This window comes from Armigeres subalbatus, chromosome 3 (assembly GCF_024139115.2).
Source record: "Armigeres subalbatus isolate Guangzhou_Male chromosome 3, GZ_Asu_2, whole genome shotgun sequence".
Lineage (NCBI taxonomy): Eukaryota > Metazoa > Arthropoda > Insecta > Diptera > Culicidae > Armigeres > Armigeres subalbatus.
Window position 1 is genome coordinate 366539997 of NC_085141.1, and position 17269 is coordinate 366557265.

The window sequence follows — 17269 nt, forward strand, 5'->3', positions numbered from 1 at the left end:
TGACAGGGAAGGGGGGATTTGCTCCTCTCCAGAGGATCAGTGATGTGATCGAGCGTCTGTTCTCCATTTAACGAGCGGCTCACAACAGCGTCTGTTTCCCATGTAAGGGGCGGCTGATCATTGTCCGAGTGCCAGTGAGGGACTCTAAACTAAACTGTGCACATCATGCTTGTGTGGGAGTCATCTGGCAGCATAATTAACATCGTGTGCTAAGAGACATTTGAATCAATCGCAGTAGGCTTCGCCTAGCTCCCCCAACAACACTCGTCCTCTTTCGCATCAAGCAGCAGTGAAGGTAAGACGTGCTTCTGTCCTGTCGTGGTAACCGAGACCTTTTCCCAAACGGCTGGTCACTCACAAGCCGATTTACACAATGGCGATCCTGCCAGACGGTCAAATATACAGAAGTTTGCTTCAATTATTTCTGCTTCAGTTGTTCAGTACATGTGATTTGTTCCTTTTTCTCTTTAATGGAATGTCTGAGAGTGAATAGAACTTTCCGCATTACTTTGCTGGTCGAGACATGTGTGATAGAAAAAAAAGTATAAGTAATTGTGGAATCGGAAACCGGAAGTGAATATTAGAGCTGAGGAACAGTCAGGTACTGTAAATGTTTGATTAGTAGCAGGCAGTGGTTGGAGATAACCATTATAATAATTGGCAGCGGATCGAGATGACCGCGACGGAAGGTAGGTAGCGGCTCGAGACGACCGCGACGGAAGTTAGGCAGCGGATCGAGACGACCGCGACTGTGGATAGGAAGCGGATCGAGACGACCGCGTTTATTACTTATTGGTATTTGTATGTGGTAGCGGATCGGGACGACCGCGATTATACATTTTTTTTAGAACGGTGGTTTGGAAGCGGCTCGAGACGACCGCGTTAAATTAACTAGGTAGCGGATCGAGACGACCGCGCAAAGCAGTGATGTAATAAAAAAACTAATTTAGTTCAGGCACGATTTAGGTTAGGCATGTCTTTATGTCGGTTTACATAGTTATTTTATAATGGTAATAGAAATTTGGAGTATGGGAAAATTTGAACGGTTTATTCTTATTAATACATATACTGTTATCAGACTTCAATTCTTGAACACCAATGGTCCTTAAACTGATAGTGCACCTCGTTATTACCAAACATTACTTACAGATTTCGAATTGTATCAGTTCAGCTCAATACAGATTCAATTTGCAAGTAACCAAAATGTCTGGAGGAAAGTATGTACGTGCCCCCGGTTACAAGGATAACTCGGAATATAACGATTATCTTATCGACGACATGTGGGCTGACGAGTCAGATATCGAAGGACAGGAAGAAAGACAAGATGATTACAGTGGTGGAGATAGCGACGACAGCTCTGGCTTCGGCGGTGTATACGACAACGTTGAGGAATCAACTGCTGAGGCGGCCGATGAAGAAAAAGCAGTCAATATCGACGGAAATAAGGACTACTCTCACCAAATAAAACAAATGCAAGCCACTCTGGACCAACTAGTGCAAGCCATGGGTTCCAATCAACCAATGTGGGGATCTAACACGGTGCCTCGTCAGACTGAAGACAGCTGGAATACTGGAAACGTTAACGTTGGAGCTACGACTAGCACAGCTAGTATCCGCTGGGAAAACATACAGCCGTTTCCCAATGACGTTCCGGCAAACAGGATGTGGGAGCAGTGGAGTCGCTTCATCGATCGGTTCGAAATTGCTGTTTCCCTCTCCAATATCAATGATCCAGTCAAACGGGCTCAAATGCTTTATTTGTCAATGGGAGAAAAGTTACAAGGAATAGCCCGGGCGGCTAGACTACGGCCGAGCCTTCAAGAACCTGACTGTTACGGCATTTTCGTGGGTAACATCGAAAGTTACCTTCGTTCTATGGTAGACGTCACAGCCGAACATGAAACGTTCACCAACCTGAAGCAGGAACCAAACGAACCGACGATTGCATTCCATGCTCGGCTGATGGAAAAAGTTCGTCTATGCGGTTATAGTAGCGAAGATCAGGACCGGTTCGTACGGGCGCAACTATTGAAAGGAATGCGGAACAAAGATTTGGTAAAAACTGCACGAACTTTTGGCTATGAGACCCTTTTCGTAGTACAATCTGCTACCCGCGAGGAGGCATACACTGCTGAAACGGCACAATCGGATCCCAATCAAGCATTCGCAATAGCCCAGCATCATGTCCGAGCACCTGGAAAATCACAGCAATGGAAGCGAAAGAACGAAGAAGCGGATGATAGGTGGATCGACTCGAAAAGACGCGCGATGGTCGAACGCAGGAACCGAGGAATGGGACGTCGATCACGGTGTCCTAAGTGTAACCGTCTTTTTCACAAATTCGGATCATGCCCGGCAATCAACGTTAACTGCAACACTTGCGGTGAACGGGGACATTTTGCTATAGTATGTCGAAGGAAAATTGCCAACCAGTTACGCGCGGAGCGGGATAATTCACCAGGCTGGAAAATGGATGAAAACGACGAAAAGGTAAAAACGTGATCAAATGAATAACAATGTATTTTTGTCTATCATGTAGCCGTCAAATAAACTATAGTTATTTCCTTACTTAAACTGCTTTTATTGCCTTCGCCTTCCAGGAAATAAACGCAATTTCGTTGGCAGACACTTTAATACATTGCCATGTAGGAAAGTCAAAACCGATTCGTTTTATGATTGATTCCGGGGCGGATGTCAACACGATAGGTGGAGATGACTGGATAAACCTCAAACGTGAATTTCTGTCAGGAAGCGCTATGCTGGAGCCCATTAAAATGACAAATGATGGTGGCATTTGCTCGTATGCCTCTGCAAAACCCATCTCTGTAAAGGGTGCTTTTAAAGCTATAATTGAGGTAGTAGGACACAGCAAGCCTTCGATACTAGCGGTGTTTTATGTCGTTGATCAAGGATCCCGTTCGCTGTTAGGCCGCTCCACGGCTAGCGACTTAAGGCTGCTTAAAGTTGGTCTAAGCGTCAATAGCTGCGAAAAAACGTTCCCAAAAGTTCCAGGAGTTCGGGTTAAATTCAGTGTTGATCCGTCCGTACCTCCGGCAAAAATTGCGTATTACTATGTACCAGCAGCGTACAGAGAGAGCGCAAGAGCTCGGCTTTCAGATATGAAAATCAAGGGATCATCGAGCGTGTGACATCGGCCCCGACTGGATCAGCGGCATGTCGGCAGTGGCTAAAGGAAAAAACGATTTCCGACTTGTCGTTAATATGAAGGCACCGAACCGTGCAATCAAAAGAGAGTACTATCGCTTACCATCATTGGACGAAATGAGAACCAAACTCCACGGGGCAAAGTACTTTACGAAGCTTGATTTGTCCAATGCGTTTTACCATTTGGAGCTCCACGAACAATCCAGGGACCTCACCACTTTCTTGACTGAAAATGGCATGTTTCGGTTCACGCGCCTGATGTTCGGAGTGAACTGCGCCCCGGAAATCTTCCAGCGGGAGATGTCAAGACTACTCTTAGGAGAGGAAAACGTCATAGTGTATATTGACGACATCCTTATGTTTGCTGATAACTTGGATCAACTTCGCGGAACTGTAGCTCGTGTGTTGAGGATTCTTAGAGCAAATCATTTGACGTTGAACTCTGCGAAATGTGAATTCGATAAAAAGCGTATAAGATGGCTTGGGCACGAACTCGATGAAAAGGGGTTTAATATCGACGAGGAGAAGGTAAAGGATATACGTAGGTTTCGACAACCGAACACCGTATCCGAGCTACGAAGCTTCCTGGGACTAGCTTCCTTTGTAAGCCCATACATCCGAGGCTTTGCCGACATAGCAAACCCGCTGTGGGCACTCACGAACAGCTCGAACGGTTGGAATTGGGGTCAGGAGCATTCGAAAGCCTTTGAAAAGCTGAAGGACCAAATTGTTCATTGCACAACTTCTCTAGGATATTTTTCGGACCAGGATAGAACCATCGTTTATACGGACGCATCTCCGCATGCTCTCGGCGCCGTTCTCGTCCAGGAAGACAACAGGAATCCCCCACGTGTTATAAGTTTCGCGTCAAAGGCCTTAACGACGACTGAAAAAAAATATCCGCAGAACCAGCGCGAAGCTCTTGCTGCTGTATGGGCGGTAGAGCATTTTGCCTACTATCTATTAGGACGCCCCTTTACGCTCCGTACCGATGCACAAGGTTTTACATTTATACTGAACAGGTCAAGAGAGGATTCTAAGCGAGCGTTGAACAGGGCAGATGGATGGGCGCTTAGACTCAGCCCTTATAGTTTTGACGTACAGTATGTAAGAGGACGTGAAAATATAGCTGATCCTTCTTCGCGGCTGTATGAAGGCGTGGATGACCCGTTCGAAGACGGCGTTAGCCCTTGGGAGCTTGCTTCCCTGGAAGTGAACAGAATCGAATTTTTAACCGAGAAGGACATTGCAGACGCCACTGTCAAAGATAAACAGCTTACCGAGGTAAAACTTTGACATTTGCTTATCCTTGTGGCAAAATGTATTGATCTTTTAAATTGTATTTCACTGACAGGTAATAGATGCCGTGGAAACGGGCGTTTGGCCGAAGCACTTGAAGCAGTTTCAGGTGCTAGGGAATGATTTAACCACACGAGAAGGACTGTTGATTAAAACGGGTTGCGCGGTCATACCTGAGAGTATCCGACAGGAAACTTTGGCGGTAGCTCATTCAGGCCATCCATCGACTGCAAAGTTTAAGAGTATTCTCAGAGAACGTGTATGGTGGCCTGGAATGACGAAGGACGCTGAAGCTTGGGTAACATCTTGTGGTGTTTGTGCAACTAACGGAAGGCCCGAACGGCCAACACCCATGACTCGTGTGTTTGCCCCACAAGCTGTATGGGAGACCATTGGCATAGATTTCAATGGTCCCTATAACAAATTTGGCGGAGTTTTTATTCTAGTTTTAGTGGACTATCGTTCACGACACGTTATCGCTAAGCCCGTGAGATCGACAAGTTTCGCGCATACCCAAAAAATCTTGGACGAAATGTTTGAATAGGAAGGCTATCCTCAGACTATAAAATCAGATAATGGGCCTCCATTTAACGGAGATGAATATAAGATGTACTGCTCAGAGCGTGGCATCAATGCAACTTTCTCCACGCCGTTATATCCCCAACAGAACGGGTTGGCTGAGAGTTGCATGAAGTTGGTGAATAAAGCAATGAGTGCCGCTTCTGCTAGTGGAACACCCTATGAAAATGAACTAAGTGCAGCCGTCCAAGCGTATAACGCAGCTACTCACTCCGTTACCGGAGTACCACCAGAAGAAGTGATGACGGGTCGGAAAATAAGGCGTAGACTACCGCTTCTATGCCGTGGAAAGGCTAATTTCGATTACCTGCTTAATGCTAAAGATCTGAAGTAGAAAACAGAAGCTAAGCAGCGAAAAGATGCGAAACGAGGGGCTCGAAAATGTCGAATCAGACCAGGGACAACAGTTGTTGTAGAACGTCAGCCTCGGATGAAAGCGGAATTACGGTTTGACTCTCGAAAGTACACAGTGACGAAAGAAGAAAATGGAATGCTTGTTTTGTGTGACGAAAGCGGTCAGATCATTAAAAGGCACGTGTCACAGACCAAGCGAGTTTTTAATTGGAGGAACGAAGACGGGATAAGCCAAACAGTTGATCATAACCGTGGTAGTGCTGATCCGGAAATATTTGCTCCGTTGGTAAAGAGAACGCAACGTGAAAAAGGAAACGTTGTGTCTGAACGTCCGATTCGAACAAAAAGAAAACCAGTGTATTTGGGAGACTACATCAACGCCATTGAAAATTAATAATATCAAACAGAATTGTAATATTTTTTTCACAACCTAAAATTAATTTAACTAGCATAAAAAAAATCATCAGCATCGAGTTTTCTTTTGTGAAAGGGGGGATATGTGGGAGTCATCTGGCAGCATAATTAGCTACATGTGCTAAGGCACATTTGAATCAATCGCAGTAGGCTTCGCCTAGCTCCCCCAACAACACTCGTCCTCTTTCGCATCAAGCAGCAGTGAAGGTAAGACGTGCTTCTGTCCTGTCGTGGTAACCGAGACCTTTTCCCAAACGGCTGGTCACTCACAAGCCGATTTACACAATGCTGTATCGTGTCAGCATCGAGAAGACAGCCTCTTCAATGCGATATAGGTAAGGTAGCCTACCGAAGGTTCTACAGTTACCAAGAAAGGCAAAAGTAGAGCAAACTGATTGATTCAACGGCAACAGACCCGCCAACGAATAAAGCAAAACGAATGGAAAGTCTGATCTTGAGACGTAAGAACTTTGAATGAACCCGCACGTGTTGGGCTCCTGGCTCGTGAGCTGCAGAAGGTCGGCGTAAGTGTGGCAGCCATCCAGGAAATACGGTGGCCCAGAACTGGAGAACGTGAATTTCGGGCGGTGGATCCCATTGCGAACACTTCATTCAGGTACCACATCTATTATATCGGCGGTGACAGAGCAGAACGAGGAGTTGGATTCATGGTGATCGTGAAGCAGATGAAGCGTGTTATTCGGTGGAAGCCGATAAGCGACCGCATTTGCGTGTTGAGAATGAAGAGCAAATTCTTTAACTATAACCTGATCAGCATATATGCCCCAATGAACGATAAGCCTGATGACGTAAAGGATGAGTTCTATGAGAGCCTTGATAAGGAAGGCCTACGGAGAGTGCCCAACACATTGCCCAAAGATTGCCATCGGTGATGCAAATGCGCAGATCGGAAGAGAAAGTTTCTTTCGCCCTGTCATTGATACGGAAAGCCTTCATTCCGCTACCAACTATAATGGTCTGCGTCTTGTAAACTTTGCTGCTGCTAGAAGGATGGCAATCAGCAGAACCTACAGGGGTTAGTCAAAAAGGTTTAGTTCAAGTTAGATTTTGATAAAATTGGGACCGTCAGACGCGGAAACGCGAAAAGTATACTATCTCCATGCAAAACCTGAAATTATTCTTCGGCCACCAGAGATATTCCGGGTTTTCCAAGGGTACGTTCAAGATGTATTTTTTCCACTGCTTGTCATTTTATATGACATTTACTTTCATCATGTTTTATGCTTTGTCCAGAAACTAGAACTAATATGCTGACCAATGGTGGCTGTAGATCGAGAATCCATCAAAACTACACAGAAATATGTCCATTTCCGTAAAAACGGTCCCGAGAGCATGGTGAAATGATAACAGATCAGCATAATGCAAATATGAGTATCTATCTTCATGGCTTTGCGAGACGATGATTACAGAAACATTACCAAAATGATAGTGTCCACTGCCACCCGTATAGCAGGTTCCAAGGGCCTTCCCAGAAGAGCCGGTTTTGGCACCATCTGGAACCATGCATATATGGGTGCCAAAATTCATGTTTTCTCAAGACGATGAATATAGGATCTTTATTAAAGATATATTTTGAGGACTGTGAGACTCTCTGGCCAATTTGTAACAGGTTCCGGATGTTCTGCGAAAGTGATATTTATTAAGGGTGTATGTCCAATCCCGTACCGTTTTCACGAAAATGGCCATATCTCTGTGTATACCTATTGGATTTTGGATCTGCAGCCAGCATTGGTCAGCATATTAGTTCTAGTTTCTGGGAAAACCATAAAACAAGATGTCAGTAAACGTCACATAAAATGACAAGCAGAAGAAAAAATGCATTTTTAACATACCCTCGGAAAACCCGGAGCATCTCCGGTGGCCAAGGACCAGTATCAGTTTTTGCATGGGGATAGTATACTAGAAGAGTTTCCGCGTCCGATGGTCCCAATTTCATCTAAATCAGATTTTTCTACGCAAAGTTATGCTGATTTGAACTTCGACAAAATTTTGCTTATCTCAACCTTTTTGTCTAACCCCTGTACTTCGCACGTAAGAATATCCGCAAACACACCTGGCAGTGGAGACACTTGCTCACAGATAGACCACGTGCTAATCGGCGGACGACATTTCTCGGATGTTATAGATGTAAGGTCTTTCAGACCCCCGAACATTCACTCGGATCACTACCTTGTAGTTGTAAAAAATCTGGCGCGACTTTTCAACGTCACGAGTTCACGAAACAACAGAACGATGCGTTTCAATATCCAGCGCTTGCCAGTTGAAGGAGTTGCTGAACAGTACCACCAAACGCTAGACGAGGGATAGGAGATGCCACCGGATCTGGCGACGTCAACAGATTGTGGGAAAATATCCACGAAGCTGTGACTACAACAGCACAGGAAGTGTTAGGCACTGCAAAGCGATGTCAACGGAATGGTTGGTTTGATGAGGAGTGCCAGCGAGTGACGAACGAGAAAAATGTTGCAATGAGTCGAATGCTAGTGGTTCGTACCCGTTCCAACAGAGAGCGGTACAGTGTAGGAGAAACGAATCCACCACAGAAAAAAGGCAACACGAAGAGATTGTGATAGCTGAAGCGCAGGAGAACATGGATAGAAACGATATGCGGAGGTGCCCTCCGCCCGCCATGTGCAATGACCGAGAGGGAAATTTGCTGACCGACAAGACTATGGTGTCAGCTAGGTGGTAGGAGCACTTCTAAGATTTGTTGAATGGTGTAAATGAAGGTGTATCAACTAGCAGGATGGACATAGTCGGCGAAGGTCAAGCTGTGAAACCACCAACGCTGGACGAGGTCTTCTTCTTCTTCTTATTGGCATTACATCCCCACACTGGGACAGACCCGCCTCGCAGCTTATTGTTCATTAAGCACTTCCACAGTTATTAACTGCGAGGTTTCTTAGCCAGGTTACCATTTTTGCATACGTATATCATGAGGCTAGCACGATGATACGTTTATGCCCAAGGAAGTCGAGACAATTTCCAATTCGAAAATTGCCTAGACCGGCACCGGGAATCGAACCCAGCCACCCTCAGCATGGTCTTGCTTTATAGCCGAAAGTCTTACCACACGGCTAAGGAGGGCGCTGGACGAGGTAAAGAAGACATTAAGCGCGCTGAAAACAGTAAAGCTGCTGGGAAGGACGAGATCCTGGTCGAGCTTCTCAAACACGGAAGTGAGCAGCTGCAACAATCAATCTACCACATTATTCAGAAAATATGGAAGAATGAAGAACTGCCTGCCGGCTGATTGGATGGCCTCATATGCCCAACCTATAAGAAAGGGCACAGACTAGAGTGTGTCAATTACAGAGGGACCGCCCTTCTGAACTCGGCGCACAAAATCCTATCTCGTATCCTGTTTAACAGATTGACATCGCTTGAGGAGTCCTTCGTCGGCGAATACCAGGCAGGTTTTCTTGAGGGCCGATCAACGACGGTTCAATTTTTAACCTGCGGATGATTCTTGATAAATTCCGGGAGTATAGCTTGCAGAATCACCATCTGTTTATTGATTTCAAAGCAGCGTACGATTCAGTGAAAAGAAATGAGCTGTGGCAGATAATGTCCGAACATGGTTTTCCGGCGAAACTGATTAGACTGATACGTGCAAAGCTGGATGGCTCGAAATCAAGTATTCGGATTGCAGACGAAGTGTCAACCTCGTTTGTGACCTTAGAAGGATTGAAGCAGGGTGATGCGCTTTCGAATGTATTGTTCAACATTGCACTCGAAGCGCTATTAGGAGATCTGGCGAGTAGGGCAACTGGTAGGATCAGAGTTTTGTATAGAGCCAATTTCGTCTGCATGTTGTATAGAGCCAATTTCGTCTGCATTTTTGTCTGCATGTCGTCGGGACCTAAGCTGGTTACGTTATCCGTAAAAGGCCCTATTCGCAGCAGCAATACGTCTTTTCACTTCACCGTGTATGCGACCGTGTGAACTTCACTTCACCAGAATATGCGACCGTGTGATGATAATGCTCTGATCCTACCAGTTGCCCTTTATGAACGGCATTATCATCACACGGTCGCATATTCTGGTGAAGTGAAGTTCACACGGTCGCATACACGGTGAAGTGAAAAGACGTATTGCTGCTGCGAATAGGGCCTTTTACGGATAACGTAACCAGCTTAGGTCCCGACGACATGCAGACAAAATGCAGACGAAATTGGCTCTATACAACATGCAGACGAAATTGGCTCTATACAAAACTCTGATCCTACCAGTTGCCCTTTATGAACATGAAGCATGGAAGTTAAAAGAGACGGACCGGAGAGTTTTCGGGGTTTTCGAGAAAATATTGTGAAGCGTATAAAATACGACAGACTTCAGTGGGCTGGTCACTTAGTGCGAATGTTTTAAGAAAGAATAGCGAAAACAATATTCAACATAGAACCAGATAGGGGCCGGCGACTTCGTGGAAGACCACGAACACGTTGGTTGCACGCGGTGGAATCGGACCTAGGAGTCACTTAAAGTAAGACCCTAAGCTTTCGGGGAAACTGCAGGAACATCGCCCAAGACCGACGATTATGGAGCTCTGGAATACGCCAGGCACAGGGAAACAATTTTTCTTGGATGCGCTTGCAAAACAAGCGACAAAAGAAAATCAACGACAAAGCTTTGTTTTTGTCGGAGATAATTATGACAAAGACCCGAAATTTTTTATCAGAAACAAAAAAAGAAGACAAAACTTTGTTGCTAACTTTTCATCCCGTTATTTTGCATTATCTCTACAGCAAATTTCAGTTTTATGTTTATGTTTAGTTTTATGCTATCATAGTTTCTGCTTTTATGCAAATATTCGAGAATCTAGCTCTGATTACGAAAATAGCATCGTATTTTCGGAGAAATAAGAGCATGCAATGGGAATAATTTTTGTCATATTGTGTTCGGGTTCTGATAAAGGCTTGTTGCGAAGTGCGTTTGTCAGTAACAAAGTCTGTTGATGACAAATGGTATAGGGGAACTGTACCGGTTTTGGCCATGTTCCTAATTTGGCCAATTTTGCGAATAACTCCAAAAATTAAGCAATTCGCAAGGGTTTTATTAGTTCCCTCACGTTTCAACGCTGCTTTCAACTGATCGATTATTTTGGAAAAATATGTATTTTTCAAGGTTGGCCAAATTAGGCACTAGGTTGGCCAAAACCGGTGCACTTTCCCTATTGTTGGGCGTTGCTCGAATATTGATTCCCTGGCCAGGCATAAGATGTCGGAGAGACAAAAAGTCGATGTATCAAAAATCTATGGCAGAAGGGCCTTGAAAAGATAACGATGGAAACATAAAAAGTGAATTCGTGAGGTTGATACTTCAACGAAGCTGCAAAATGACAATATGATGAAGTTCAAAGACCAAAAAGACAGTTCAAAGATAATATAAAAAAGTTGTAAGAAGGGATGTAGGAAATAAAACGTAAGAATGGTTTGTTGGTCGGGTTTTTATCGATCAGTCCTACTAAACGTATGAGGGTGTAGATAATCGAAAGATAATTGAAAATCAACAGATTGAAAGCCGTTCGCTAGGGCACGATCAAGTATGAAGCGACAGATTGTGAAAGGGCATCTATTAAATAGCACACAATCGAAGCGTGAATCTTCTGCCAAAAGCCCTGGTTGTGGACGGCTTGATTAGTGGTATGGAAACCAACGTGCCACGACAGGCAAAAAGATCCAGTCAACGATCTCTTCACATGCTGCTTTGTTTTACATTTAGTTCTATCGATCGACAGGTTTATGCGGAGTTCACACTACCTGTCACTCAAGAGGGCTTGAATAGGACTGACCGATACAGCCGATAAACAAATCATTCGTCGCAATCACGGTCGTGAAACCTGATTCAAATAAAACGTAAGTATGCCCAAAATAATATAATGTGTGTAATGTCATAATACATTACATTTTACTTTGTTTTGTTTTTTTATTATTATACATTTTAGGTCTTCAAAAAAATTACAACATTAGAACAAAACTCGCCAAAGCCATAATTTCCCCTAATGATGCGCGAAAGATTATGTTTTTCTTCCTTGGTTACCAACAAAACTGGTTGAATCGATTTCTTCCGGAAAATCGAGTGAAGCAGAAAAATACAGCATAGGTACGTACTCCAAAAGTGCGACATATGCACAAGCCGGAAAATCATAATGCGACAGGATACTCTACGACACGAAACTTCTTTCACGTGCAACAAAATTCGCGGCATACGCGATGTGGTTTCACTACAATCGCACCCCGGCAAACTATACTTGGGTGCAACATAACATGCTCTGCCACTGCCGGCGCGCGGTGATTCCGCGCTACTACTACTAGTATTCCGCAACTGATGGCCCTTTGGGAGGCACGGCGTTTTCGATACAGCCAGCAGCAGTAGCAGCAGCAGCAGCAGTCATGTGCGGATCTGAGACATATTTATGCTTCAGTTCGAATTAGTTTATCTTCGGACGCCGCGCCGGCAAGACGCGCATTCGGACACTGCAGTGGACTGCCCATTTTCCACGCTAGTCCTGCATACACACGAGCCTGACGATTCGGTTCGATTTCGCTACTTGCTGTTCAATAGTGGTAGCTACATATGGACACACGTACGTTGAACGAGTTCGAAGTGATAACTCAGAAACAACCATAGCGCAAGGATATCGCAGCCGATTCGAGGACACCCCGTTGATTGTGCCTTGGCACCGTCTTTCGTTGAAGTGGAAGAGAGTCTACGAGTGCAGTCATGGAGTTAGTCACTGCCGGTTGAGTTTTTCTGCTGCTTCCATTGCGGCACGCATTTTAGAACCCAACGGTCGGTGGTGAATCAGCTGTGGGTTGACAGGTTGACCTTTGACGTCGCGACGCGCGGCGGTGCATCGTTCGCAATTTCTTGAGTGCATCCGTGGCGCGGTGCAGTGCGTATGCTGACACCCTTAGTGCTGCTTAGACGGGAGTGATAGGACCGAGGCAAAGTGCGGGAAAACAAACGGAAAGCCGGTCGTGCGCGACGGCCGTGGTGCCGCCGGAAAATTCTGCATGTGATGCGCTCTTGGTGCACATACCATGTGATTCAAACGCAATTAAAATAGATAGCGGCAAATCACTAACGACACCGGCGTCAAACTGATGTATGCGTTGTGCTATTGGCTGTTCTTTGTGAAATTTGGGTGCAAATTTGGCTGCGAGGTGCGAAGAAATGTTTAGACGAAGTGAAAGTAGTATCCATCGATTGTGAGAGAAAAAATAAGGAAGTGAAATATTAGAAGTTGTGGCCTTGTTCTTTGAAAATGGGAACCATGGACGGAACGATGAATTTATTGTAAGATTTACACAACTAGGACATGTGTTTTGTCTTCTAAGTTTGTATTTCTTCGAAGATTGACAAGAACAAGAACAGGTAATTTTATATTTTAATTTATCAAAATATCAATAATTTCAGATGAATTATCATAAAGTATTTGATTCTGGATAGATAAAACTTTAATATTTACTAGCTGGCTATATAAATAACATTTCGAACGGTATCAAACTTCAAAAATATCTTTGTAGATAAATTGTGTAACCGTTTGAGGAAAAGTGTGACACAATTGTTAAACAAATGTTCAAACATTTAAAAATGTGCCTCTTGATTTAAACGCTGAAATGGTATCTTGCCTTGAAATCCTCGCAAATAACTTTGGGAGTGCCTCAGAAACACTTAACTGTAAATCAGGAAATTATAAGGGAAGGTGGTCGGTTGTCGGCACCCCGACGTAACTTTTGACAAATAACAGATATTGACATTAGCAGATATTGACATAAGCACGATCTTTTTGTGCTGACTAACGATCCGAACGAAGAAAACATTTTTTTATCAAGTGAAAACCTGCTCAGAAGTTTTTTTCGCGGTTATTTGCTTATTGTTACAAAACGAAGTAAAACGATCAAAAAGGTATATTTATTACGTATTTAAAAAGTAAATTATTTTGTGATTCAATATTGAATGCTACCGTAGCGTTCGCAATTAATCTTTAATCACTTTTCAAAATGAGTGCTGATTTGACAATTTTTGAAAGCGTAATTAAATACACGGGAATAAATCCGTTTCCGAAAATGGAAAATATGACTCATGATTTCATGAATATAGCGCATTATCATGTTATGAAAATACACCATGATTATGAATCATGATTTCATGATCTGTTTTATGATTTGTTGTGATAACGCATCGATGCGTTACGATTCGTATTACTGAGGGCAAATCTTTAAGACGGTTCTTGAATTCGTGAGTCATCTCCATCGAAACCATGAATCTAACTCATAAATATGGGAGCTTCGATCATGAATATTGTAGTTAGATTCATGATATCATGAGTCATTAGATCTGATATTTCTGTTTGACATGGAAACATCAGAAGTTTTTGGCAATCTTAATTCTATTTGGATTTCTTTTAGCGGATTTCCTTATTTTCACTTATATTGTCATATGTTTTGTAAAGGGTAACTAGAAACATTTTATTGAACGATTTTCCATCATAATTAAAATTGTTGGAGAAGAATAATAGAACCGTCGCCCAATCGTTCCTTAACAACTACCTTTAACAGAAATGCATGGAATACAGTGTTCACCCGATTTTGTCACTCCCCGATTTTGTCTACCCCCGATTTTATCACGTTTTCGACCCGATTTTATCACGTCCCGATTTTGTCACGTTTTCGACCCGATTTTGTCACCCCAAAAAATTTTTTCATTCTTTTTATTTTCGTAAATAATACCAAAAATAACATTGATTTTCACGAAATAACTTTCACCGCCTGTAGTTTATTACGAACGACTTCTGAGTACCTGGGAAATATTCTGTAAGCAATTTCGACAAGAAATAACGGGTACCGTTCACGCATTTGGCCTTTCCAAGGCATAAAATGATTCATATTTGCGGAATGAATTAAAAAATCCCACATTAATCCACCTAGCGGTGATGGCGCCTTTCTCGTTTCTTTCGAGTGAGTAAATTCTACGCACTTTTGGTGAAACAAAAGTATTTTGACCATAACTTCTGAGCCTATAGTCCGATACGGCCAATTTTCAACAGGAAACAATGGGGCCGGATTCTGCATCGAATGCAACTTCTTGCGAGTAAATCGGCTGAGGGTACACATGTCACTAAAATGAGTGAGATTTTGAAAAACGTCGAATGAAACTTGTTGCGAGTAAATCAGCTAAGAGTAAGTGCCTAAAAAGTGAGTGAGAATTTTTCTTAAAAAAGAATATATTTTGGCCATAATTCCGAGGCCCATAGTCCGATTGGGCCAATTTTCAATACGAAACAATGGGACAAGATTCTGCGTCGGATGCAACTTGTTGTGAGCAAATCGGTTAAGGATAAGTGCCTGAAAATGAGTGAGATTATTTTGCGCACACACATACACACACATACACACACATACACACACATACACACGCACACACAGACATCACCTCAATTCGTCGAGCTGAGTCGATCGGTATATAACACTATGGGTCTCCGGGACTCCTATCAAAAGTTCGTTTTTTGAGCGAACATATAGCCTTTACGTATACTTTGTATACGAGAAAGGCAAAAATGGTATAATTTTCGATCCCATAGTCCGATATGGCCAATTCCAAATAGGAAACAACGGGACAGGATTCTACGTCGAATGCAACTTGTTATGAGCAAATCGGTTAAGGATATGTGCCCGAAAAATGAGTGACATTTTTTACGCGATTTTTTCGTATGAATTGGTATTTTGGCCATAACTCTCGATCCCATAGTCCGATCTGGCCAATTTCAAATAGGAAATAATGGGACCGGATTCTGCGTCGAATGCAACTTGTTACGAGCAAATCGGTTGAGGATAAGTGCCCTAAAAATGAGTGACATTTTTTACGCGATTTTTTCGTATGAATTGGTATTTTGGCCATAACTCTCGATCCCATAGTTCGATCTGGCCAATTTCAAATAGGAAACAATGGGACAGGATTCTGCGTCGAATGCAACTTGTTGCGAGCAAATCGGTTGAGGATAAGTGCCCGAAAAATGAGTGACATTTTTTACGCGATTTTTTCGTATGAATTTGTATTTTGGCCATAACTATTGATCCCATAGTCCGATCTGGCCAATTCCAGATAGGAAACAATGGGACAGGATTCTGCGTCGAATGCAACTTGTTGCAAGCAAATCGGTTGAGGATAAGTGCCCGAAAAATGAGTGACATTTTTTACGCGATGTTTTCGTATGAATTTGTATTTTGGCCATAACTCTCGATCCCATAGTCCGATCTGGCCAATTTCAAATGGAAAACAATGGGATAGGATTCTGCGTCGAATGCAACTTGTTGCGAGCAAATCGGTTGAAGATAAGTGCCCGAAAAATGAGTGACATTTTTTTAGCAGTTTTGCGCACACACACACATACACACACACACACACACACACACACACACACACACACACACACACACACACACACACACACACACACACAGACAGACATCACCTCAATTCGTCGAACTGAGTCGATTGGTATATAACACTATGTGTCTCCGGGACTTCTATAAAAAGTTTGTTTTTGGAGCGATCATATAGCCTTTACCGTATACTTAGTATACGAGAAAGGCAATACCGTATACTTAGTATACGAGAAAGGCAAAAAGAAAATATTTTTTTCCAATTTTGTCACATACCCTGTTTTATCACCCCGAAATTCACCAGGGGGGTGATAAAATCGGGATATTACTGTATTTCGTACGCTTATCCTAATTTTCTCAGTGATTGATGTCTTTAGACCGACCCAGAGGTGAAAATGCTCCTTATGTCCATCTCCAAGAGTTCTCATGGTTATTCCATCAATGTGATAAGTCGACTTGCAGTCGTTTCCGGGAAATAAAGCATGTATCTATCACCTGAAGTGCAAAAATCCAATTGTGATAGATCTGAAATACAAAGTCATTATGTGATCTACACCATTAGTGAATGGGAAGTTATCAAGCCGGCTTCGTTCACGGCCACTCGACAACGGACCAGATATTAACTGTACGGCAAATTCTTCAAAAATGCCGTGAATACAAAGTCCCAACGCACCATCTGTTCATTGATTTCAAGGCGGCATACGAGGGCTTCCATTCCCGGAAACGATTTCCCGGGAAATCATATTTCCCGGGATTCCCGATTCCCGGGATTTATGTATCAGTTTCCCGAATTTGCCGGGAAATGAACATACTCAAATATTTTGTAATAATTGTCTTATTTTTTAAATTTGATGATATCGGATTTTGGGGTATCAATTACATTTTTTTACAAGCATCATCTTACTATTTATTTCACTTTTGAAGTTTAAGAATTTAAGTTATAACTGAAAATGCCACAGAATCATACGGTGTATTCCAACACGTGTTGAAGAGAGGCGAGGCAAAGAACCAGTTTGTATCTATGTTCGTTTATTTAGTGGGTTCAAACG

At 43.1% G+C, this 17269-nt stretch overlaps 2 protein-coding genes across 2 annotated transcripts in view; both read left to right on the plus strand.

Moving 5' to 3' along the window:
• The first annotated feature begins 251 nt into the window (after positions 1–251).
• LOC134222875 (uncharacterized) lies at positions 252–2502 on the plus strand. The gene is made up of 2 exons (XM_062702018.1): positions 252–295; positions 1150–2502. Exon 2 carries the CDS (start codon positions 1204–1206, stop codon positions 2500–2502), a length of 1299 nt encoding a protein of 432 aa, XP_062558002.1. The 5' UTR covers positions 252–295; positions 1150–1203.
• Positions 2503–12196: 9694 nt separating this feature from the next.
• The window catches only part of LOC134226348 (uncharacterized), a 103480-nt gene continuing 98407 nt past the window's right edge, over positions 12197–17269 (plus strand). The window contains exon 1 of the mRNA XM_062707068.1: positions 12197–13209. The gene's annotated coding sequence lies outside the window, so the exon portion shown is untranslated. The remainder of the gene's footprint in view (positions 13210–17269) is intronic.